This window comes from Stenella coeruleoalba, assembly GCF_951394435.1.
Source record: "Stenella coeruleoalba genome assembly, chromosome: 12".
Classification (NCBI taxonomy): domain Eukaryota; kingdom Metazoa; phylum Chordata; class Mammalia; order Artiodactyla; family Delphinidae; genus Stenella; species Stenella coeruleoalba.
Window position 1 is genome coordinate 24,692,414 of NC_137158.1, and position 24,125 is coordinate 24,716,538.

The 24,125-nt window shown below is 40.3% G+C and overlaps 1 protein-coding gene across 4 annotated transcripts in view; it reads left to right on the plus strand.

The window, feature by feature from the left end:
* The window catches only part of LOC307195409 (uncharacterized protein), a 99,482-nt gene that overhangs the window by 7,859 nt on the left and 67,498 nt on the right, over positions 1 to 24,125 (plus strand). For all 4 annotated transcript variants that reach the window (XR_013830831.1, XM_079939487.1, XM_079939488.1 and 1 more), the window contains one exon: positions 1,614 to 1,716. Coding sequence is in view for 3 of the 4 variants with exons in the window: in XM_079939487.1 (XP_079795613.1) it covers positions 1,614 to 1,716 (103 nt within the window). In the remaining variant the exon portion in view is untranslated. The remainder of the gene's footprint in view (positions 1 to 1,613; positions 1,717 to 24,125) is intronic.

Consider the following 24,125-nt stretch of genomic DNA (forward strand, 5'->3'; position numbering starts at 1 on the left):
CATTTGCATGAGGGACTTGAGGCAGAGAGAGGAATGACCAGAGGGAAGAACCAATCCTGGGATGTATGGAGAGGGAAAAATCACTCTGGAAAGTGGTGGAGTGAAAAGGAAGGAGGGCCAGGGCTGGAACTCTGAGAACAGCTGTGTTGAGGATGGGTGTGGGCAGGACAGGAATGGAGCGATTAGGAGGGGAGATGGTCCAGAGACTGCCACATCAAGGAAAGCAAGGAGGACTCTTCAAGAAGGGGTCTGAGAACAGCATCCCATGACAAGGAAAGGTCCAGGGAGACAGCAGGGAGGTTCTAGACCCACTTCAGGGGGAGGGGAGAATGAGTGGGAAAAGTGGGTCCCTGGAGAGACAGGGAGGTAGGAACCTGTGTGAAGAAAGAGGCTGGGCGGTCCAGTCTCTGGACCAACTCCCCTCCTGATTGCTCCATTCCTGTCCTGCCCACACCCATCCCCAACACAGCTGTTCTCAGAGGCTGGAAAGGATGGAGCAGATAAAGGCAGAAGCACTGGATATGAAGGAGGAAACACGGCGAGAATCCAGAACTCCAGGCAGGGAGGAGTGGCTGTGGGTGGACAGGAGAAAGGCAGACACTTGTGCTCATTTTGAGCATTAAACATAATTTGGGGACAGAAGGAGGGTTATCAGATATCTACTCTGAAAAGTGGAACCTGAAACCTAACTCGATTGTCACCAAAGAAAAGACAATGGTAAGATTTTGAAGCTTCAGGATGAGAGCTGGGGATAAGAAGTAAGAAAACTGAGGTTGAGAGCTGGATTATTTTTTCGCCTGGGAAACAGGGAAGGAGGTGATGAGTTCAACACTCAAATAAGCAAAATATAGTAATAATCAGAGTAATAATAATACTATTGCTTTCCTTTCCCCTTTCTAAAAAACGTAATTCTAACAATGTTCTCTTTTCCCCCCTCAGAGCTTGTTGTGATGCCTAGCTTTTTCTTAAATAGATAAATGAGTAAATAAAATTTAAATATCCATCTCTTCATTTTGCCCACCTCAAAAAGATGTTTGTGGTCAATAAACTGATTATTTTCACCAATCATTACATCTTTGCTTAAGAACCTTGAAAAAGTCTGGCTGTAGACAGAAGTAATCTGACTATTTTTGGATGACTATGAAAAGAAAGCCTTGATGATTTTATTCTAATACAAATGTACTCGAACTTGAAATTTTTTTCCTCAATCCAGCTTCTGAGTTTTTGAGGGGCACAGAGCTGAGTTCGCTAATTCTATAGCAGTTTCCCCAAAAAATATATGACTATACTTATAGTTTCTAATGTGTTTTTAAAAACAAACCTGTTTATGTGATATAACTACACAAGGGCATCCAACCTGAACGCTGGTGACAGCGGAGAGCTGGTCAGCACAGCTGTCCTGCGCCCACATGGACGCGTCAGGCACGGTACCTGTGTGGATGATCGAACTCTGGGCCTCGTCTGTCTCTCCATTTTCCGGAGATGCTTCCTACAAGCAGTCTCCTTCAGCACCGCACACCCAGGCTCACCTCACTGCACTTCAGAGGGTAGGTGTGTGTGGAAACCCGGTGACTCGTGCCCAGGCTTAAATGGGGTGTTGCGTGATTTTGCAGATGGATGAAAACACTGAGGCCCTGTGTTTGTTCCAGTTTCACTTCAGCACCCTCTGGATTTACGGCTTTGCCCAGGTCTGTCATCGCCAGCCAAATCCTGTTGGTGAGTTTCCTCCATCCTTCATTTTCTGAGGCTGGAAAGGGCGGTGTGAAGGTTGGTCTAGGAGTGTCTCGGGATTCTGCTGGGCCGTGATCCAGAGAAGGGGACCCAGATTCCCAGATCTGATGACCGATTCGTGCGATCCAGAGCAGATACTGAATCAGAATGTTTGCTTATTAGTGTATTATAATCTCCAGTGGGTTATTTTCAGGATAGCCTAGTTCACTCTGGAGAGAGCAGAAACGAAACACTAAAAATTCTTTTCTCTCAAACTTTCCTGTTTCAAATTCAGTGATAGACAGCATGTTTCTCTTCCTTTTTGACCTCAGCCTCACCTGTGGGTTCCTTTCAATCATAGAGAATGTCTTTGAAAAATAGCTTATTTGGAAATAATTTCAAACTTTTGGGAAGCGTGTAAGATTAATACACAGAACTCCCATATCACCTCCCCCAAGATATCCCGGTTGTTCATATTTTGACACACTTGTGTGTTCTCGCTCTCTTTCTCCCCCACCCCTTCTATCTATAGATATCCACATACACACCCATTATTATTATTCTTTTTCTGAATATTTGAAAGCAAGTTTCAGCATGATGCCCATCAACCCCTAAATACACCAGAGGGTATTTTCAAAAGGTAACAACTCTGTCCTACACACAATGCAACATCCAAGTCAGGAAGTCAGCATTGCTGCCAGCCAATCCAGAGATCCTATTCAAATTTCACCAGCTGTCCCAACAACGTCTTTTCCCTTTCTGGTCCAAGATCCAATTCAGGATCCCTGGTTGCATTTAGTTGCCGCATTTCTTTGTTCTCCTTCCATCTGGACCAGCTCCCTGGTGATGTCTCCTCAGCCCCTGCCCCACCACTGCCTCCAGGGAAAGGGCCAGGAGGGGGGAAAGGAAGCGTGACAATACTCCTTTTGACTGTTATTTGATTCAAAGTGTTGGTACTAAATTTATTGAGCTGTTCATTTAAGATTTGTGCAATCTTTGTAAGTTATAACTCAGTTTTTTTTTAAAAAAGGGAGAAATAACCAGGTGAAAACAAATGTTTGTACTTCATGGATAATTAATAAAGCATCCCAAGTGAATGAAGATCCCTCACCTCACAAGGACTTTGCATATGCTGTTCTCTTTGCCTCTTTTCTTCTCCAGCAAACTCCTATTCATCCCGCTCTGCACTTAGTGAAACTTTTCCCCACCCCCCCAGGTCAGAGCTGCTTTACGTGTACCTTGGACCCAATCCTTTGCAGCATTCATTACATTTATATTCCACTCCTCTTTTTAAATGTCTTTTTTAAATTGTGGTAAAATGCACATAACATTTACCATCTTAAATATTTTTAAGTGTAGTGTTTAGTAATGTTGGGTACATTCCCATTGTTGTGCAACCATCACCGTCATCCAGCTCCAGAACTCCTTGCATCTTGCAAAATGGAAACTCTGTATCCAGAATCAACTCCCTTTTCTTGCCTCCTCTCAGCCCTTTGCACCCTCTCTTCTCCCTTTTTTCTCTATGAATTTGACTACTCTAGGTACCAGTTTATCCACATCCTTGCCAACACTTGTTGTTTTTGTTTTTGTGTTTTGATAGCTGCCACCTGATGAGTGTGAGGTGGTATCTCACTGCGGTTTTGATTTGCATTTCCCTTATGATTAGTGACCTTGAGCACTTTTTCATGTGCTTGTTGGTCATTTGTATATCTTTTTTGGGGAAATGTCTTTTCAAGTTCTCTGCCAATTTTTTGATCAGGTTATTTGTTTCCTTGTTGTTGAGATGTAGGAGTTCTTTATATGTTCAGGGTATTTATTCTTTATCAGATATATAAATTGCAAATATTTTCTCCCATTCTCTAGGTTGCTTTTTCACTCTGTTGATTGTGTCCTTTGATGAACATAAGTTTTTAATTCATGTAGTTCAATTTATCTATTTTCAATTATGTTGCCTGTGCTTCTGGTGTCATATCCAAGAAATTATTGCCAAATCCAATGTCAAGGAGTTTTCCCCTATGTTTTCTTCTAAGAGTTTTTAGAGTTTTAGCTCTTATGTTTAGGTATTTGATCCATTTTGGATTAATTTTTGTATATTGTGTAAGTTAAGGATTCAACTTCATTCTTTTGCATATAGATATCCAGTTTTCCTAATGCTATCTGTTAAAAAGGCTATCTTTTCCCCATTGAATGATGTTGGTACCCTTGTCAAAAATCATTTGCCCATGTATGCAAGGGTTTATTTCTGAATACTCTATTTTATTCGATTGGTCTCTGTGTCTGTCTTTATGACAGTACAGCGTTGCTTTGATTACTGGAGCTTTGTATTGGGTTGGCCAAAAAGTTTGTTCGGGCTTTTCTGTAACATCTTTGGAAACTTTTTGGCCAACTCAGTAGTAAGTTTTGAAATCAGGAAATGTGACACCTCCAACTTTCTTCTTCTTTTTCAAGATTCTTGTGTCTCTTCAGGGTCTTTTGAGATTTCATATGAATTTTAGAATGGATTTTTCTATTTTTTGCAAAAAACGCCATTGAGATTTTAATAGGAATTGCATTAAATCTGTAGATCACTTTATTGACATCTTAACAGTATTGAGTCTTCCAATCCATGAACATGGGATGCTTTTCCATTCATTTATGTCTTTTAAAATTTCTTTCAGCCACATTTTGCTGTTTTCAAGGGTACAAGTCTTTGCATTTTTGGTTAAGTTATTCCTAAGTACTTTATTCTTTTGATGCTATTGTAAATGGAATTGTTTTCTTAACTTAGTTTTTGGATTGTTTGTTTGTTTCCTCTTTTCAGAGTGGAATGATTTGTTCAATTTTAATCTCTTTCTTTAGGCTGTAAACTTCAGGAGTGTAGAAACAGTGTCTGGTTTCACTCACAGCTCCACCCCTAGTTCTTTGTATAGTGATAGTCACTGAATTCATGATCAATAAATACTGGTTAAATTTTTCTAACACTGTCAGGCTGGCTTAGTAGACTCACTGTCTATTATTGTGTGTGAATGAAGATTGTGCTGATGCTGAACCATTTATCTTGACTATCTTTTCAGTCCTCCACCCTTAAAAAATAAATAAAACCAATATTTATTCAGTGCTTACTATATGCTAAGCATCTTTGTATTTTTTTTAATTTGATAAATTCTTTTATTATTTTTTTTTAATTGGAGTATAGTTGCTTTACAATATTGTGTTAGTTTATGCTGTACAGAAAAGTGAATCAGCTATACGTATACATATATCCCCTCTTTTTTGGATTTCCTTCTCATTTAGGTCACCATAGAGCACTGAATAGAGTTCCCTGTGCTATACAGTAGGTTCTCATTAGTTATCTATTTTATACATAGTATCAATAGTGTATATATGTCAATCCCAATTCATCCCACCCTCCCCTTTTCCCCCTTGGTATCCATATGTTTGTTCTCTACATCTGTGTCTCTATTTCTGCTTTGTAAATAAGATTACCCATACCAGTTTTTTCAGACTTCATATATATGCATTAATATACAATATTTGCTTTTCGCTTTCTGACTTACCTCACTCTGTACAACAGTCTCTACGTCCATCTGCGTCTCTACAAATGATCCAATTTTGTTCCTTTTTATGGCTGAGTAATATTCAATTGTATATATGTACCACATCTTCTTTATCCGTTCCTCTCTTGATGGGCATTTAGGTTGCTTCCATGTCCTGGCTATTGTAAATAGAGCTGCAATGAACATTGTGGTACATGACTCTTTTTGAATTATGGTTTTCTCAGGTATATGCCCAGTAGTGGGATTGCTGGGTCATATGGTAATTCTATTTTTAGTTTTTTAGGGAACCTCCGTACTGTTCTCCATAGTGGCTGTATCAATTGACATTCCCACCAGCAGTGAAAGAGGGTTCCCTTTTCTCCACACCCTCTCCAGCATTTATTGTTTGTAGATTTTTTGGTGATGGCCATTCTGACCGGTGTGAGGTGATACCTTGTTGTAGTTTTGATTTGCATTTCTCTAATAGTGATGTTGAGCATCTTTTCATGTGTTTGTTGGCCATCTGTGTGTCTTCTTTGGAGAAATGTGTAGGTCTTCTGCCCATTTTTTGGATTGGGTTTTTTGTTTTTTGGATACTGAGCTGCTTGTATATTTTGGAGATTAATCCTTTGTCAGTTGCTAAGCATCTTTGTATGTTTTACTTCATTTCTCACAACAACCCAGTGAGGTGGGCATAGAGTCAGAATATACCTTGTTGAAAGCTAGTGTTCTGGAGCCAGACTTCCCGAATTTGAACCTGGTTCTTGCACTCGCAAACTGTGTGCTCTTGTACAAGTTACTTCATCTCTTTGTGCCTCAGATTTTAATAATATGGGATTCCTAAATTGCACACCCCTTGATTTGTCCTGAGGATTAATTAAGATATTGTATGTCAATTTCTCAGCACATAGTAAGTGCTTCGTAAATCTTAGCAATTATTATCTCAACTTGGTAAATATGGGAGCCGAGGTTTAAAGAGGAAAAGCTGCCCGTGGTCACTCCCAGGCAGCCTAGAATCCCTAAGTACCTAAGCCCTGCACTAAAGTGCCCCCCAATGTACACCATTCTCCCCTATATTTGAGACCAGACAGTGAGGAAACTTACAAGCCCCTCAAGGATAAAACGTATGAAGGGTCTGGGAGAAATGGAACGTCCCAGGAGGCCCTTTCATTTTTCAGAAATTCACTAGGAACTCCTGGGGAGACTCGGGGTGCCCTGAGGAGAAATCTGACTCTACAGACTAGAAGTCTTCACTCAGTAGATCAAGCTCTGTCTGTAGATCTCCAGTGCAGACCAGCCAGACAGCCAGCATGGCTCAGGTGGACCCATCGCCAAGTGGGGAGGGCATTAGGGGAGCGTGAAGGGCACTTCCAGCATTATCTCAGGCCAGAAGCGGAGGCTAGAGTCTGGTTCCCCCTCCCTCTGTGCTCAGACTTTGCTTTCAGCGCAGGCACACCACCCTCGTCTTTACCCTGTTTCCAGTGATTCCAGGGCTCTGGAGAAACATCTTCCCCTTTAGAAAAGACCAGGACACTCGTCCCAGACCTCCAAGTTCAGGGGAAGCAATGACCATTGCAATAGTCACATTTGCAGTGGGTTCACTAATATCAATGGCTAACATTTCTTGAGCACCCATTGTTCTTAGTGCTTTACCTGCAATAGCTTATTTTATCCTTGGGTGACCGACACATCCTAGTTTTCCCAGGACTTTCCCAGTTTTTGCAATGAAAGTCCAGCATCCTGGAAAGCCCTTCCGTCCAGGGCAGACCAGGAGGGCTGGTCACTTTGTTTTATCTTCACCACCACCTGGGGAAGCAGGAATCTTGTCACAGAGGAGTGGAGTGCTTTCCTAAACCCCCATCAGGTATCCGAGGCAGATAAAAAGAAACGAAATTGAGTTATTGTAGTGAGGTAGATGGACCTAGAGTCTGTCATACAGAATGAAGTAAGTCAGAAAGAGAAAGACAAATACCGCATGTTAACACATATATATGGAATCTAAAAAAAAAAAAAAAAAGCTCATGAAGAACCTAGGGGCAAGACGGCAATAAAGACACTGACCTACTAGAGAATGGATTTGAGGACACGGGGAGGGGAAGGGTAAGCTGGGATGAAGTGAGAGAGTGACATGGACATATACATACTACCAAATGTAAAATAGATAGCTAGTGGGAAGCAGCTGCATAGCACAGGGATATCAGCTTGGTGCTCTGTGACCACCTAGAGGCGTGGGATAAGGAGGGTGGGAGGGAGGGAGACGCAAGAGGGAAGAGATATGGGAACATATGTATACGTATAGCTGATTCACTTTGTTATACAGCAGAAACGAACACACCATTGTAAAGCAATTATACTCCAATAAAGATGTTTAAAAAAAATCAAATTAAGATGAAAATTTTACAATAAACTGTCTTAGAAAACTTAAAAAAAAAAAAGTGTCCGAGGTAGGATTTGAACTCGTGAAGTCTAGCTCCAGAGCTTGTTCTCCTAACCAATACACAATGCTGCCCAAACCAGTGGAAGTAGCCTCTGCAAGTAAATGCTTGGGTTTGGTCCAGATGCCAAATGGATGGCAAATAGTACTGGCAGCTCTAGGAAAAATAGTAAATTGTGCAATATGAAATTTCCCAAAATTAAAAACGGAGACTCATACTTTATTGCTGAGAAAATGCCAAAGATTGCTTTCTAGACTCCCTGGCTCTCAGATTTGGTTTATTCTGCTTTTGGTTGTGCCTTTTACTTCGGTGAGAGTGAACATGGGGACCAGACCTGCATTGTCGGGGGGGTGGGGGGAGTCACTTTAAGGCAGGGAGGAGCAAGGTGAGATTCCAGTTCTCTGTGACGGGCTTTCATCTCCTCCACTTCCTCTGTCGTCTCTGTGGAACATCACCCACTCAGCTGCTGCCTTAGTCCTAGTCTTCTTTCGCCAGGTGGCAAAACATTAGCTCTGCTCCGGCTCAGAGTGTGCGTAGGGAGGCAGCTCATTTAGCTTCTGTATTAGTCAGGATTCATGAGAGGAACAGAAAGAACAAGATAGCTAGTTAGGTAGATAGAGGATAGTTAGATAGATGATAGATAGATAGAAAGATGATAGATGATAGATAGATGGAAGATAGATAGATGATAAATGATAGATGATAAGTGATAGATGATAGAGAGATGATAGTGATAGATAGATGATAGATAGATGATAAATGATAGATAGATAGATAGGTACATAGAAGACAGATAGATGATAGATGATAAATGATAGATAGATGATAGATACATAGAAGACAGATAGATAGATGATAGATGATTGATAGTTGATAGATAGATGATGGTGATAGATGATAGATAGATGATAGATTGTAGATAGATAGATGATAAATGATAGATATATAATAGATAGGTAGAAGATAGATGATAAATGATGATAGATAGATGATAGAGAGATAGATGATAGTGATAGATAGATAGATGATAGATAGATGATAAATGATAGATAGATAGAAGACAGATAGATAGATAGATGATTGATAGTTGATAGATGATAGTGATAGATGATAGATACATAGATAGATGATAGATGATAGATAATTGTAGATAGACCGGTGATAGATAGAAGATAGAAGATAGATGATAAATGATAGATGATAAGTGATAGATGATAGAGAGATAGATGATAGTGATAGATAGATGATAGATGACAAATGATAGATGATAGATAGATACATATAAGACAGATGATAGATGATTGATACTTGATAGATAATAGTGATAGATGATAGATAGATGATAGATGATAGATAATTTTAGATAGATAGATAGATGATAGATAGAAGATAGATAGATGATAAATGATAGTTGATAAGTGATAGATGATAGATGATAGTGATAGATGATAGATGATAGATGATAGATAAATAGATGATAAATGATAGATGATAGATGATAAATGATAGATAGATGATAGAAAGATGATAGATGGATAGATAGATGATAGATGGATAAGATAGATAGATAATAGATCATAGTGGATAGATAGATGTTAGATGGATAAGATAGATAGATAATAGATCATAGTAGATAGATAGGTGATAGAAGATAATATATGACAAATGATAGATAGATGATAGATAGATGATAAATGATAGATAGATAGATGATAGATGATAGATAGATAGATAGGTAGAGAGTTAGGAGAGATTTATTATAGGAATCGACTCATGCGGCTGTGGAAGCTGAGAAGTCCCACAATCTGCCATCTGCAAGCTGGTAAAGCAGGAAAGCTGGTGGAATAATTGAGTTGGAGTCTAAAGACCCAAGAACCAGGAGCTCTGACGTCCAAGGGCAGAAGATGGGCGTCCCAGCTCTAGGAGAAGGAGCAAATTCACCCTTCCTCTGCCTTTTTGTTCTATTCAGACCTTCAATGGATTGGATGGTGCCCACACACATTGGGGAGGATGGTCTTCTTTACTCAGTTTACTGATTCAAATGCTAACCTCTTACAGGCACACCCAGAAATAATGTTTTACAGGTTACCTGGGCATCTTTTAGCCCAATCAAGTTGACACTTAAAATTAGGCATCACAGCTTCTGGGGCTCTGCCCTCTGCTGTGCTGGCTGCCAGTCTAGCCCTCACTGAGGTTTCCTGCCAGCACAGTCCACGCTGCCCCATGGTGGCATGGACCAGCCCTGCCCTCTAATACACGCCAGGGCTTCTGCTCATTCACTCATGTGCTTCTCTGTCCTGGGGAGATGCCTACACACACACCCTCCTGGGAGGGGCTGGAGGAGGGAGGGGAGATTAGGAAGGAGAGCTTGTAGCTTTCAGGTAGACCCTCAGACTGTACCCAAACCACAATTCTCTCCTGATACCCAGCCCTCGTAGCGTCATCCAGCCCACCCTTCTAGCCCAATGGATTTCTTCATTGCTCAGGAGGTTTTGTTTTGTTTTCCTCTCAGGGGTTCTGAGGTTGCTCCCTGTGATGTAGCCTCTGTTACTCTCCTCTCTCCTCCTCTGTCTTGTCAGACACGGGTATGTGCAACCCCAGGAAAACTAGGCAATGCAGCTGAGTGCAGAGGATCTGTGGGAGAGATGAGATCTGCCCTCTCACCTCCAAGCCGAGCTGAGTCTCAGAGAGGGGCCCAACCAAGACACCCGCTTATGCCCATAATTTCTGTTTCCTAAAAATGTCAGGAACAAATGAAATTTGTTCCCTTTTAAGGCCCTGACTCTTCTTTCGACACCTTTACATACATCTTTTCAGCTTAAACTCCTGTCGCATGTTATCTTATTTACTAGGTCTTTCTTATTTCAACATTGTGAGAGAAGAAATCTGATCGGTCTGGTTGACGGCCAGACATCAGATGGCCAGACTGGCTGCCTTGGGTGGGTTAGAAGCCCACCTCTGATACAATCAGCCATTACCAAATTGGACAGGGGGCTGGGGAGAGGGGAAGGGTGTCACAGGGAACAAGGTCATCCAATCCTTCCCCTTCAGCTGCCCCTGTGTGTAGGTCATTCTCTTTTTAGGGGGGCTACTGGTGGATAAACGCAGTAATCAATACCTCAGTTACATTCATACGACAAAAGTGAGCTGTCTTCTGAAATACTGACTTGTGACCCCCTCCCTCTGATATTCAAACTTCCAACCTTGGTTTTTTTGTTTTTCTTCTCAGGAGTATGAAAAGTAACAAAGAGGAGAAGTGTTTGGGGACACATCTTGTGTCGTCACCTAAGCCTGAGTTTTTGTTGCTTAGATGATTCGTATATAGATTTAAGTGCCGTCAGATTTCACACAGATTAATAATGATTCACAGCTTCAGAAGAACCCTGCTGTGTCCTTTTATGCTGCCTTTCATAATAAGACTTTAACTGCCCTTAAAACACTAAATCTCATTAACATTATCTCCAACACGCTAATAGGAAAAACAGGCCTGTAGAACAGTGACAGTTTATGATTAAAAACACATTTACTTAAAGGTTGAGCTGCCTCCACTCGAATATAGCCTCCTGCTTCCATAATCTGCTTTTCACAGATGCTTTTTAGCAGGCAGCCCCTGCTATAGCTCTGCTAACAGCGTAAAACCTTGAATGATATGCCTGGATTTGATATGTGCTCATTGCTTATCAGAAATTCCTCAGTTGTAGCCTATCACTGATGAAATTACTTCCCAGGAGAAAACTGGGCACTTTTGGAAGACGCACTAATGCCACCGGGCCACTAGGGTCACGTTTAGTGTTCCACAACAGTAACTGTCGTGGCTTATGAAAGAGTCAGTCGTGATGGAATAGCATGCTTCATGCTTTGTTCACCTAAAGAGGAAGGTACAGAGACAACCTGGCCCAAGTGTATAATGGAATGCAATAAAATTGCTCCAATCTATTATTAGTTTATTTAAAACCACGAGTAACTCAAAGCGATTGCTGGTCTTCACCTGAAATAGACACATACTGTGATTCCATTGTGAAAATCTCGGATAATCCAAACCTTACTAACTCAAAAGTTTTGTGGAGTGATGTTTGTATGTGTGGACATGTCACACAACGCTCCTGCTTTTAGTCTCAAATAACTGAGGTTACATTTTGTAGCCAGCTCTGGTGGAATAGTACCATACTTTACCTTGAACAAGGCTCCATATATTGTAGAGACAATTCATTCTATTTAGGGTTGGGATACTCCACTGAGGAACAGTGGGTGGGCGGCAGTTTGATGACAGAGAATAGAGCCAGCAAACTCACCACGTGCACTTCCCAGAGCTCCAGTGCAGCAGGGATGCTTGGGCTGGGCGGAGAGGAACCAGGGGTGTTGCCTGCACAGATGTCCCCCGCAAGGTGGGAGGTAAAGGGAAACCAGGGCGGGCCCTCCCTGGCTTGAGTAGAGACACAGGGCTGAGATGGATGGCATTAGACAAGGAGCACCCCAAGGGCAAAGGACAGGTTTAAGTGAAATGAAACCTTGACTCACTATGATAAGGACAGGGGGTTGGAATGTTTTACATTCCCCTCTTCTGTCACCATTCTTATAACATCTGTGTGGCTCGTGTAACTGGGAAGTCCAGGACACAGTCACATGGTCTCCAGTTCTCCCTCAGCTCCGTTTCTCCTCTTTGTTGGTCTCGCACTCCAGCGAGTGCTTGCTATGTGAAACCACGGAAAAGGTAGTCCCCAGCAGCTCCAAGATCACGTGGACCTCCCTGCTCAACATCTCTGGGCAGGGGCGACAACACCTTCTCTTCCGGGGTCCGTATATCAAGTTTTTGATCGGCCCTACTGGGTCACGTGCCCATGCCATGGGCCCATCATTTTAGAAAGGGAAATAAAAACCATGACTGGCACGGTCCCATCTTGAAAGAGAAAGAGGTGCCAGGTAGACAAAAGTGGCCCCTGTGAACCGCAGTTTCCTTGAAGCGCTTATTTTGAGCCGGGGTCGGTCTAATTCTGACATGAACTAAGTGTTTGTGAAAGGCCTTCTTGAAGAGGGGCGACTCAGTTTGTATGGACAGTCCAGGCACAACCTCATATTCAATTTCTCTCATCCACCCCCCAATACCCACCCCTTCTGTCTGTCCTCTCCCAATGTTTTCACATTGTCGTGCCACCTCTGTGGACAATACCCTTAAAATGTGCTGGTGTTTATGTGGCAGAGGGTCTTGAACGCCAGACAAAGGTGTTTGCACCTAATTCCTCCATCAATAGCAATCCATTTATGACGTTTGAGCCTGGGCACGAAATGACTGAATTTCTCACTTTAGGGAGCTCAGTCTGGAAGCGGAGTGCAGGATGGATTGAGAGAGCAGGAGAGGCAGTGAGGAGGCAAGAAGGAGGCTCGCACAGGACTCTGGCCAGGAGCGGAGGAGGCCTGGTTGAAGAAGGGGTGGGAGGAAAAGAGCAGGGGTAGAACTGATGGCTCTTTCGGAGGCAAAGTCTCTCAGTTCTTGGAAACTGACTTGATGTTGGGGAGCAACAGAGAAGGAAGTAAAATTTTTAAAACAACCTAAGTTCTCAAGTTTTGGAATTGAGGAAAAAGAGGAAGAGGATTGGCATTCGATGTACAGCAGGCAGTTGGCAGTATGGATCTGGAATTCAGGAGAGGGGTTGGGGCAGGAGAGAGAGAATCCTGAATATAGTTAGAGCTGAAATAATGGGAATCACGCGATTGTGTCCAAAAACTACAGAGAAATACGGGGAAAGCAAATAGCACTCAGTCCCTCATTCCAGAAACCTGGGAGTCATCCTTGATTCCTCCATCCCCTCATGTCCTATATTCAGTCTTTCAGTCACACCTGACAACTCTGTCTTCAGATTTTATCCTGCGTCTGTCCACTTCCATCCTTTGCCACTCCCTTCCCTTAGTGAAGACTCTCCTGCCTGGACCACTGCAGGTTGAGTCGCTTCTAAATGGTCTCTTTGCTTCCACTCTTGCCTGCCTCCAATCAGCTGTGGCATGTCACCCTTAGGGCTTTGAGCCCTTAATGGCTTCCCACTGAGGTTAGAATAGAATCCAAGCATCATATTACGGTACACAAGACTTTGCAAAACTGGGTCCTTGCCTCTCTCTCCAACTTTCTGTCCTTGTCCCCTTCCTTCACCACCTTTTAATCACTGTCATCTTTAGGTTTCCCAACATGTCAAGCTGTCTACCAGTTCTGCTCTAAACTCCTTCACCAGCCCTAGCCCTACCTCTTCTTTTTCATCCCTTCTCTCCAGCTTCCGCTTCTACTTCCCATTCCTTTAATCCTCCCAGGAGCACAGAGTTATTTTTTATTCCCTAAAGTATCATCTTCCACAACAGATCCCTCCGTGGCCACCCCCATTCTCACTCCAGCGCTGCAGCATGAAGTCGCTGCAGTCCCTAGAGGCCAAGGGGTAGGGAACCCGGGTCTGACCGATAGCATAAAGCCCATAAAAATCATCATACTTTCCCTTTTAAAATACGTTCCAGTTTTAAAGAATATAATACTAAACATGGAAATTATTTTTTAAGATAAAGTATAAAAGGATTCTTCACTTAACAAAAGGATTCATCTTGAGGTTTCCTAAAATATTGATTTTTTTCCTCCTAATATAATCAGAGATTGCAATTTTATTTTCCACCATTCAGTTCACACAGTTTTCAAGCATACAACAATTGCAGAAGATGCTTGTGTTATTCCTGTGTCATAGACAGTAAGATTGAGTCACAAAGTCTTGCCGTGAATGACAAAGACTAAATGATAGAGTCAAGGTTTAGCAACCAGAGAACTGTTAGCATGGAATCTTTGCTGATATCAAAGACTAATTCCATTTCCCCAATAATTTCCTCTTAAAATATAGACTAAATTCCTGCCTTTGTTTTCCAATACCTGCAGTGGACTTGAGTGTAAAGATCTTGGTGATATTTTGTATAGCACTGGGCAGGGGATTCCCAGATGATGGTTACTTCGTTCCTTAGGCCACTCCTCAGCCGACGCTTATGTTTGTGTTGGGCTGCCTGCATTGAGACCATTTTTTATTTTTAACTTCTTTTAAAAAATTAAAGTATAGTTGATTTACAATGTTGTGTTAGTTTCAGGTGTACAGCAAAATGATTCAGTTATATATATTCAGATTCGTTTCCATTATAGGTTATTACAAGATACTGAATATAGTTCCCTGTGCTATACAGTAGGACCTTGTTGTTTATCTATTTTATGTATAGCAGTATGTATGTGTTAATCCCAAACTGCTAATTTGTTCCTTACCCCCATCTTTTCCCTTTTGGTAACCATAAGTTTGCTTTCTGTGTCTGTGAGTCTATTTCTGTTTTGTAACAAGCTCATCTGTATCATTTTTTTTTGGTTTCCACGTATAAGTGATATTATACGATACTTGTCTTTCTCTGTCTGACTTACTTCACTTAGTATGATAATCTCTAGGTCCACCCACGTTGCTGCAAATGGCATTATTTCATTCTTGTTTTATGGCTGAGAGGCTATTTTTGATAATACATTTGTGTTTTGTCCAGTGAGCAACCAGGCAGAGAGGCAGTGCTAGGACAGTTAAGTTACACTTTAGCGTAATTTCAAGACGTGAATAACAAGTTCTTTTTTTAAATAAAAAAGGAAATGAAATTAAAAACAAGATGTCAATTTAATCTGGGAGACTTGAAATGACAAACTTGCCCCTTGTCAATTTTGTTCCAGTTCACCAAGTCTCAATAATCACAGCAGCAGGGCAGAGGAGGAGAGGCTGTCCCTCGACCCCAGGACCTTCTTGCATTTGTGGGTTTAATCTGGGCTCCAGTATTATTTTCAAGGGTTTTTATGGTCACAGATTCCTGCTTATATTAAGAAAGCTTTTTGTAGATAGAGATCTATCTGATGCTAGCCAAGCAGCATATGATTACTATAAAAGTAATTTATAGGAAAAAAAACCCACCCCACCTGAATCCTTAGGTACTTAGATGAGTATACACGAGTAAATTTGAGGTCTAGAACCAAGCCCTGTCTAAACACAGCTTCATCAGATTTTGATTTGGGCGGAAAAATTAAAGCTCGTGCTTTGCTCCAACATTTTCACATTAAGACAGTCTCACCAGCTTGATTGTTTTGTTCACCTTGTCTGTTCTCCCAGGTGCACCGGGACAAGGGTGATAAACCCGACTCAGGCAACTGTTGTAAGGGAAATTGAAAGCCATGTAAATCCAGGGCTTATATTAACTGCTGAGAGCTTAAGCACCAATAGTCAGTACCTACTTAGAAGCCTGCATGTTCCACAACTTGCTCAAGAAATGGAAGAGAAAAACACCACATCACATTCTTTCATCACATAGAAATAATATATTGGTCCTGAAAGTATTTTTAGTTCTCCATGGAAAAAGAAAATTCAATTTTGCCTTTAAAAAAATTTAAGTAATTCCAAGCAGAAGTACAATTTTTTCCTCAAAATTTTCACATCTTGGGACAGGAGCAATAACAATTACTCTTATTTGAGGCAGACCCCAGACCAGTACTTCATATGTGTTCTTTTCTTAATCTTCACAACAACCCCACAGTCGTTTCTATTATCTCCCTTTTACAGATGAGTAAACGAGGGCTCAGACGGGCAGGGGTGGCCAGTTCCATATTCAAATCCCATCTTCTGTGATTTCACACTGCATCACTTGGGAATGGAGTTCCAGTCATTTGGCAAGACTTAATTTTACCTTTGTGGGCCCAATTTGTATCTTGATTTATTAGTTTTCTTTAATGAGAGAGACTAATAAAAATGGTCAGCTCTGACATTTGACTTTACCCTAAAAAAGGCCATATTAGATGGCCATGCCATCCTGTTGACATTGGGTTACACTTTACCTTGTCTTGCGTCTCCCTTCTTACCTCCTGTGGCCTCACTGGAACTCATAGAACTCATTCTATCTAGTTCCCTTTTCCCTCCCTCGCTGAGTTTTCTAACATGCCATCCTCAAAGGGTATAGCAGACTTCCATCCATGAAAAGTTATATGCACATTAGAATATAAATCTAATGAATTTTTAGGTAAACTTGTTACTAAAGTATACTTATTGTAAAGGGCATGAACCATGCGTTTACAGCTCCACAAATTTTCAAAAAGTGAACCACCCATACATATAACCAGCACCCAGATAGAGAAATAAAATATTACCAGGCAAACTAATGATATTTTAAATGCTGAAGGGAATATTCTTATTTCAAAGCATATGTAAATAATCTTTTTGTAAAGGTAAGGATGCATTTGAAATGTGTTTCATTATGTCCCACCGTGTTTTATGCACCAATTTTCACACCTTGTGTTTTGTTAAACCCATGATGTGTTTAAAGAGAACCTATGGCCAAGCACCAACATCAGAGTATACAAAGCACGTCTACATGCAAATAAAATCAGAAAACATCCAGTAGAAAGATAAGCAAAGCAATTAAATGGCATTTCACAAAAGAGGCAACAGGTGACCTGTGACTTGAGAAAGCTGATCAACTTTATTAGTAATCATGTAAAGACAGAGAGAAGCAACAATGTTTTCCCATCCAATGTTTGGCACGTACTTTAAAACTTCAACATCATCAGAGACGGGCAGTGATGTGCAGCCCCGGGGACATTCATCTATGACTGATGGTTATGTAATTTGGTAAAAAAACTTAGGAGTGGGCAAAAAAATTTTTTTAAGTAAATAGAACTTATGTAGAACAATAACAAGCAACAAGACATGAACACCTTTCCCAGCCTCACATCAGAATGCAACACCGTGTAGTCCTTAGAGTGTTTTCTCCTGGTTATTAAATTAAAAACTGTCTTTCTACAATAAACATCTAGAACAGACATTTCTGTTGTGAATTCTAAAAATTTGCTTATCTTTAAGAAGCAACCCCTTTAAGGAGGACTTTTCCTTTCTGCTCACAGGTGGGTCCTAGTTTCACATTCCCGGGACAAGAAAAGTTCCCAGTAAAAGCCTGCTGGTTTTGTGGTTTAGTTTGTCAACATCTTCTGAATATGGAGGATTATATATAACACACAATCTGTTTTACATTGTCTCCATCATTTATTGTTAGCTTTCCACCAGTGGCCACCAGTGGCAGGTCTGCTGCTGTCTCATTTGACAAAGCAAGCATCGTTTCTATTCGAGAACGTGAGGCAGGCCTCCTTGCAGAGGGAAGAACACGCGCGTTTCCAAGTGCCAGGCCCCACATGTGAAGAGAGTCTGTTATGTTTCAGTGATGAGTCACAGAGGATGTTGCAGGTGGTGCAGAGTGATGCTTCAAAAGGTGAAAAAAATACTGATGGAGCCGAGATCAAGGATTAATATAACAAGGTGACAGGGGAGAATAGATGAGTCTGAGTTAAATATTTTAGGACAAAAACTGCCCAAGTTCCAATTGTACCACTTAGTTTTGGATGATCTCAAGGAAGACTCATTCTCTTGTGCCAAATGGCTTCTTTTCTTAGATAATGTTTATGTCTCAAGACTTGTGCATAGAATGTAGATTAGTGTCCAAATGTGGTCTACATTAGAATCTCCTGGAAGCCATGATAAAAATGCAGATGCTTGGCCCCTAGTCTAACCTACTCATGGGAATCTATGAGGTTGCAGCCCAGCCACCAGTTTATAAGAAGCTCCCCTGGTGATTTTATTTTTTATTTATTTTACTTTATTTTATTTTATATTTCCCAGTTTTATTGAGATATAATTGACATATAATATGGTATTAGTTTAAGGTGTACAACATAATGATTTATATAGGTATATATTGAAAAATGATTGCCTCAATAAGTTTGGTTAAAATCTCTTACCTCACATAGTTATACATTTTTTTCTTTTGATGAGAACTTTTAAGATCTACTCTCTTAGCAACTTTCAAATATACAAAATAGTATTGTTAACTATAGTCACCATGTTGTATATTACATCCCCAGAACTTATTTATTTTATAACTGTAAGTCTACCTTTGGACCACGTTTACTCATTTTGCCCACCTGTCACTCCCCACTTCTTGTAACCACCAATCTGTTTTCTGTATCTATGAGTTCAGTCTTCCTAGATTCCACATGTGAGATCATACAGCATTTGTCTTTCCCTGTCTGACTTGTTTCACTTAACATGAGGCCTTCAGGTCTATCCATGTTAACATTGGTTGGTCCTAGGTGGTTTCCATGTCTTGGCTATTGTAAATAATGTTGCAATGAACAGTAGAGTGCAGGTATCTCTTCCAGATAGTGATTTTGTTTCTTTCAGATGTATACCCAGAAGTGGAATTGCTGGATTGTATGGTAGTTTTATTTTTAATTTTTTGAGGAACCTCCATACTGTTTTCCATAGTGGCTGCACCAATTTACATTTCCACCGTAAGTGTACAAGGGTTCCCTTCTCTCTACATCCTCGTCAGCACTTTTTATTTCTTATTCTCTTGGTGATTTTTATACCCTCCAAAACCTGCTCCAAAATTGGGGCAATCCTCTACATTAAATTATTGTGGAAAAATAAAATTATGAAGTCTTTGACTTTTAGAGTTCAAAAGAAACTTAGATATCAATTTTCATGGAAAGAATCTGCAGGCCAGTGGTTAAGTGATTGGCACTGACATCCAGCGATATAGTCATGAAGCCAGAGAGAGAAGAAAATGCTGTGACACACAGCGTAGAGCTTATACGATACTTACATCCTCCATCTCTAAGTTAAAATTCAGTTGTATTGTGTTTAGAGTTATCTCTTTCTTTGGTGTGATAGTTATTTTGTGCACAAAACAAAAATTTAGAAAACATGGACACGAAGAAAGTTAATATTTTAGTTTATTTCTTTGAGGCCTTTTTGTGTTTTATACATGTTATTTTGTACATACTTACCACAATTTATATGTAATTTTGTATCCTGCTTAGATTTTTTTTTTCAGTTATACTATGGTAATCTTGATTTTACAGTAATAATAAGCACTTAGTAAAAGTAGTTTCATGTTGATACCAAGTTTATGGATGCTATAGAAGCTGCAGTGGTTGCTAAGAGAAACTGATACTTTGTTCCCATGGGAACCATTGTTTTACAATGAGAATTATAGACTCTCTAGATTCAAAGGATAAAAACTTAAGTTTGGGATGGAAAGTATTTCATCTCCTGGAAAACTGTGAAAATTACCAATCTGTGATTGGAAATCATGGCCATGTGGTTGTAATCTCCCAAGTGGATGAAAATGTTCTAGGTTCTATTTGATTTCTTTTTCAGCTTCCTTTGTGTTGACGGTGATGCATGGTGATCATGATAGGAGAGTAAGGGAAATGGAACTAGCTGCTGGTCAGCCACTCCTAGACAAGACAGGTAGTTAGGAAACAACTTCCATTAGATACTGTCTAAGCTGGTGGTGAGGACCTCTTATTAGAAAAGGGAACAAAGGGAAGAGAGTTTTTTATACCAAGCCGCTCTACAGCATTTAGGGAGGGCAATCTGCTTTATTCAGATTTAAATGTTAGTCTCATCCAAAAACACGCTCACAGGTGCCATTTTTTGATTCCACATAAAAGTGATGTCATATGATATTTGTCTTTCTCTGTCTGACTGACTTCACTCAGTATGACAATCTCTAGGTCCATCCATTTTGCTGCAAATAGCATTACTTTGTTCTTTTTTATGGACTTATTTACAAAACAGAAATAGAGTCACAGATATAGAAAACAAACTTAAGGTTACTAGGGGGGAAAGTGTGGGTGGGGGAGGGATAAATTGGGAGATTGGGATTGACATATACACACCACTATATATAAAATAGATAATTAATAAGGGCCTACTGTATAGCACAGGAAACTCTATTCAATACTCTTTAATGACCTATATGGGAATAGAATCTAAAAAAGAGTGGATATATGTATAACTGATTCACTTTGCTGTACAGCAGAAACTAACACAGCATTGGAAATCAACTATACTGCAATAAAAATTTTTTTTAAATAAATAGAACTTCCCTGGTGGCACAGTGGTTGAGAGTCCGCCTGCCGATGCAGGGGACACGGGTTCGTGACCCGGTCTGGGAGGATCCCACGTGCCGCGGAGCAGCTGGGCCCATGAGCCATGGCTGCTGGGCCTGCGCGTCCGGAGCCTGTGCTCCGCAGCGGGAGAGGCCACAGCAGTGAGAGGCCCACATACCGCAAAAAAAAAAAAAAAAACCCAAAAGAACAAAAAAAATAAATAAATGAGCACATAAAAAAACCCACAAAAATCAGAAACTCCATCACAGATATACCCAGAATAACATTTGGCCAAGTATCTGCACCCTGTGGCCCAGTCAAGCTGACATATAAAATTAACCATCACATCTATTAATGGACCGAGTTTTGCTACTACAGACAATACTGTAATGAATAACCTTGCATATATAGCGTTTCATAAGTGTGCAGGTGAATCTATATGTAGGATAAATTCCAGAAGAGGGATTCCTGGGTCAAAGCAAGTAACTTTGTTAGCGATTGCCCTATTGCCATCCCCTAGGTTTACTCTGATTTGCAGTCCCACCAGCATATGTGTTTGTTTCACTACAGCCCTGTCAACAGTTATATTATCAAACTTTGGGAAATTTTTGCCATTTTGAAATGGTATCATTTCAATACCGTTGAATTGATATGGAGCTTTAATTGGAATTGCACTTTATGAGTGAAGTTGCACATCTTTTCCCATGTTTAAGGACCATTTATATTTCTCCCTCTGTACATTTTTTGCTCATGTTCTTTGTTCAGTTGGACTGTTGGACTTTTCTGAATTTCTAAGACTCACTAAACATTAAGGGGCTTGGCCTTTTGTGATTTAGGTTGCAAACATTTTCTTAGTCTGTCACTTGTGTTTTGTGCTTATGTTGCTTTTGTATCAATTTGTATCAATCTTTTCTTTTTTTTTAAATAAATTTATTTATCTATTTATTTATTTTTGGCTGTGTTGGGTCTTCGTTTCTGTGCGAGGGCTTTCTCCAGTTGTGGCGAGCGGGGGCCACTCTTCATCGCGGTACGTGGGCCTCTCACTGTTGCGGCCTCTTGTTGCGGAGCACAGGCTCCAGACGCGCAGGCTCAGTAGTTGTGGCTCACGGGCCCAGTTGCTCCGCAGCATGTGGGATCTTCCCAGACTGGGGCTCGAACCCGTGTCCCCTGCATCGGCAGGCAGACTCTCAACCACTGCGCCACCACGGAAGCCCTCAATCTTTTCTTTTATGACTTCTGGATTTTGAACTCTGACTAGAAATACCTTTGAGGGGTACTTTAGATGGGGTGCTCAGGGCTTGATAGAGACACCCCAACTCCTTGCTTGTGTGCTGGGGAAACATTTGTAAAAGTGCTAAGTACTTGAGGCAGTCCCTGTGGAAAACGAGAATGTACAGAGCTGAACGCAAATGAGCAAGGAAACTAAAAATATGTTTTGACCCAATGTGAACATTAAAAATGAGGTAAAACAGACAATATCAGAGAATCACACATAATGAAAGTAATTATATTGATTCTAGACTGGAGAAATATAATCTTTTGGGGGGAAGAAGTTATGGTTTGTCATAATTCCTCCAACTGAACTAGGAATGCATAGATTTGATGTACATTTTGATAAATACAGCTTGACTAATTTAAAATTGATTTTTAAATCTTGCTGTTTCATCTTCATCCATTGAAAAGCAGATTTGCTTATCCTGGTAGTCTTTTATGGTATTTGAATACTGGTCTGACTACTTTTAGAAATGAATAATGGATTAAAAGTACACTTTGCAGCTTACATTAGTTACTTTTGTAATGCAAAGTAGAAGTATGATAATGTACTATTCAGCATGCTTTAATATGATTTATACATAAACTACACAGTATAAGAAATTCATTATGCCCTTCACAGTGCATTTCCTGCGTACAGAAGCTTATGTTTACTAGCGTTTCATCTCATAATCAGGTTGCCTAATGGAAGGTGTCTGGGCCCATGAGTGGCTCCGTGCTTCACTTGTCCCCTGACTCTTTCAGTGACTTTAGGCAATACTTTTCTGAGCCTGGGGTTGGGCGCTTGTAAAAGTGAGTGGATAACTTGTGGATCCAGCTCAGAAGAAGTGACTGTGGATTAATGACTTTAGGGCTGTAAATGGCTTAGAAGTGTGGAATTAAGCAGGCTTTCTGTTATTAATTATTATTCTGGGAATTATCCTACTTTGGAAATTAGACTCTACAATGGTCATTTAATAAGGCAACTGTTCATTTCTGTACATCTGGGAAGAAATCCTCTTTTGCTTTGTAAACAGTACCTGGTCACGTAATGTATTTTTCGATTTGCAAAGTGTGGATTTACTGAATAGCATAGGTGATGGCCCTTGAAGTCAGCTGCCTTTAAAGTCAATTGTATTCTATTTTTAGAATGAGCATGTACAGATTTGATGGAAGCTGGGGAATTGGAAGTGGAGGAGTGGTTCTAAGAAGTAGGGCTGCCTCTAACATTTGTGGGGCTTGGGGCAACAGTGCACATGGAGGCCCACGTGCCATATGTTGAAATATTTAAATGGTATAGATCAAACTAACAGACTGTTAAATAAAATATGTTCTATCCTCTTACCTTGATAAATATATCTTCATAATGACCTAGAAGGCCAGGTTTGAATTTTAGATTTCTCTGAAGGTCCCAGAAAACTTATAAATCACATTTCTCTTTTTCTTCCTCTATTGTCTGGTGTCACCGTGATAGTGACTAGTAACCATCTCCAGACTGGAATTTGAATACACACATCCTTGAGATATGTTTTCAACTCTCTACCTATTTGTGACATGCAAAATCATGTTTCTTTTTTGATAACCCTGATGACTGTCTCTATGAAAATGGGAACCATTAGAATAACTGAAACCTCTAAAATAGTGAGATTTGTGCCTGTAACAAGCGCTTTGATACAATTTGATTCCTTTGACAATCTAGATTTTGATTTGACTTGGTCTATTTAAATTCTGCTGGGAACATAATTTTCACATCAAACTTCCATTGCAAATTGTACGATGAGCAAAATATGCAGGTTTTGCACACAAACTTATTTTCTGCCTGACACGTAAACCATTATTTTAGATTCAAAGGAATCTTATTGGTCAAATAGATCTAATAATGGGGATGATATAATAGAAAAATTTATATCCATAGAGAATGCACCTTAAGCAGTTTTATTTTATAGCTGATATTTTTATTTTTGCTTGGGTATACGATTCTTGTTTGTCAAGACTCCACTTTCTTTGTTGAAATGTAAAATGCATATTGGACAAATGCTCCAGGGCAATTTGCATAAAAAGTGATGACAAAGAGCAATTAGTACTTCATTATTATGCAGTGAAATGCTACTTTGCTCGAAAGTGACTGTAGTTTCTCCCCCCAAGACCCTTACAAATCTGGTACAGCATTGTTCTAAAAATAGTACTTAAGAAACCTCTGTTTGTAAATCAGGGTCTTTGACTTTCCGCTAGAAATCCGGG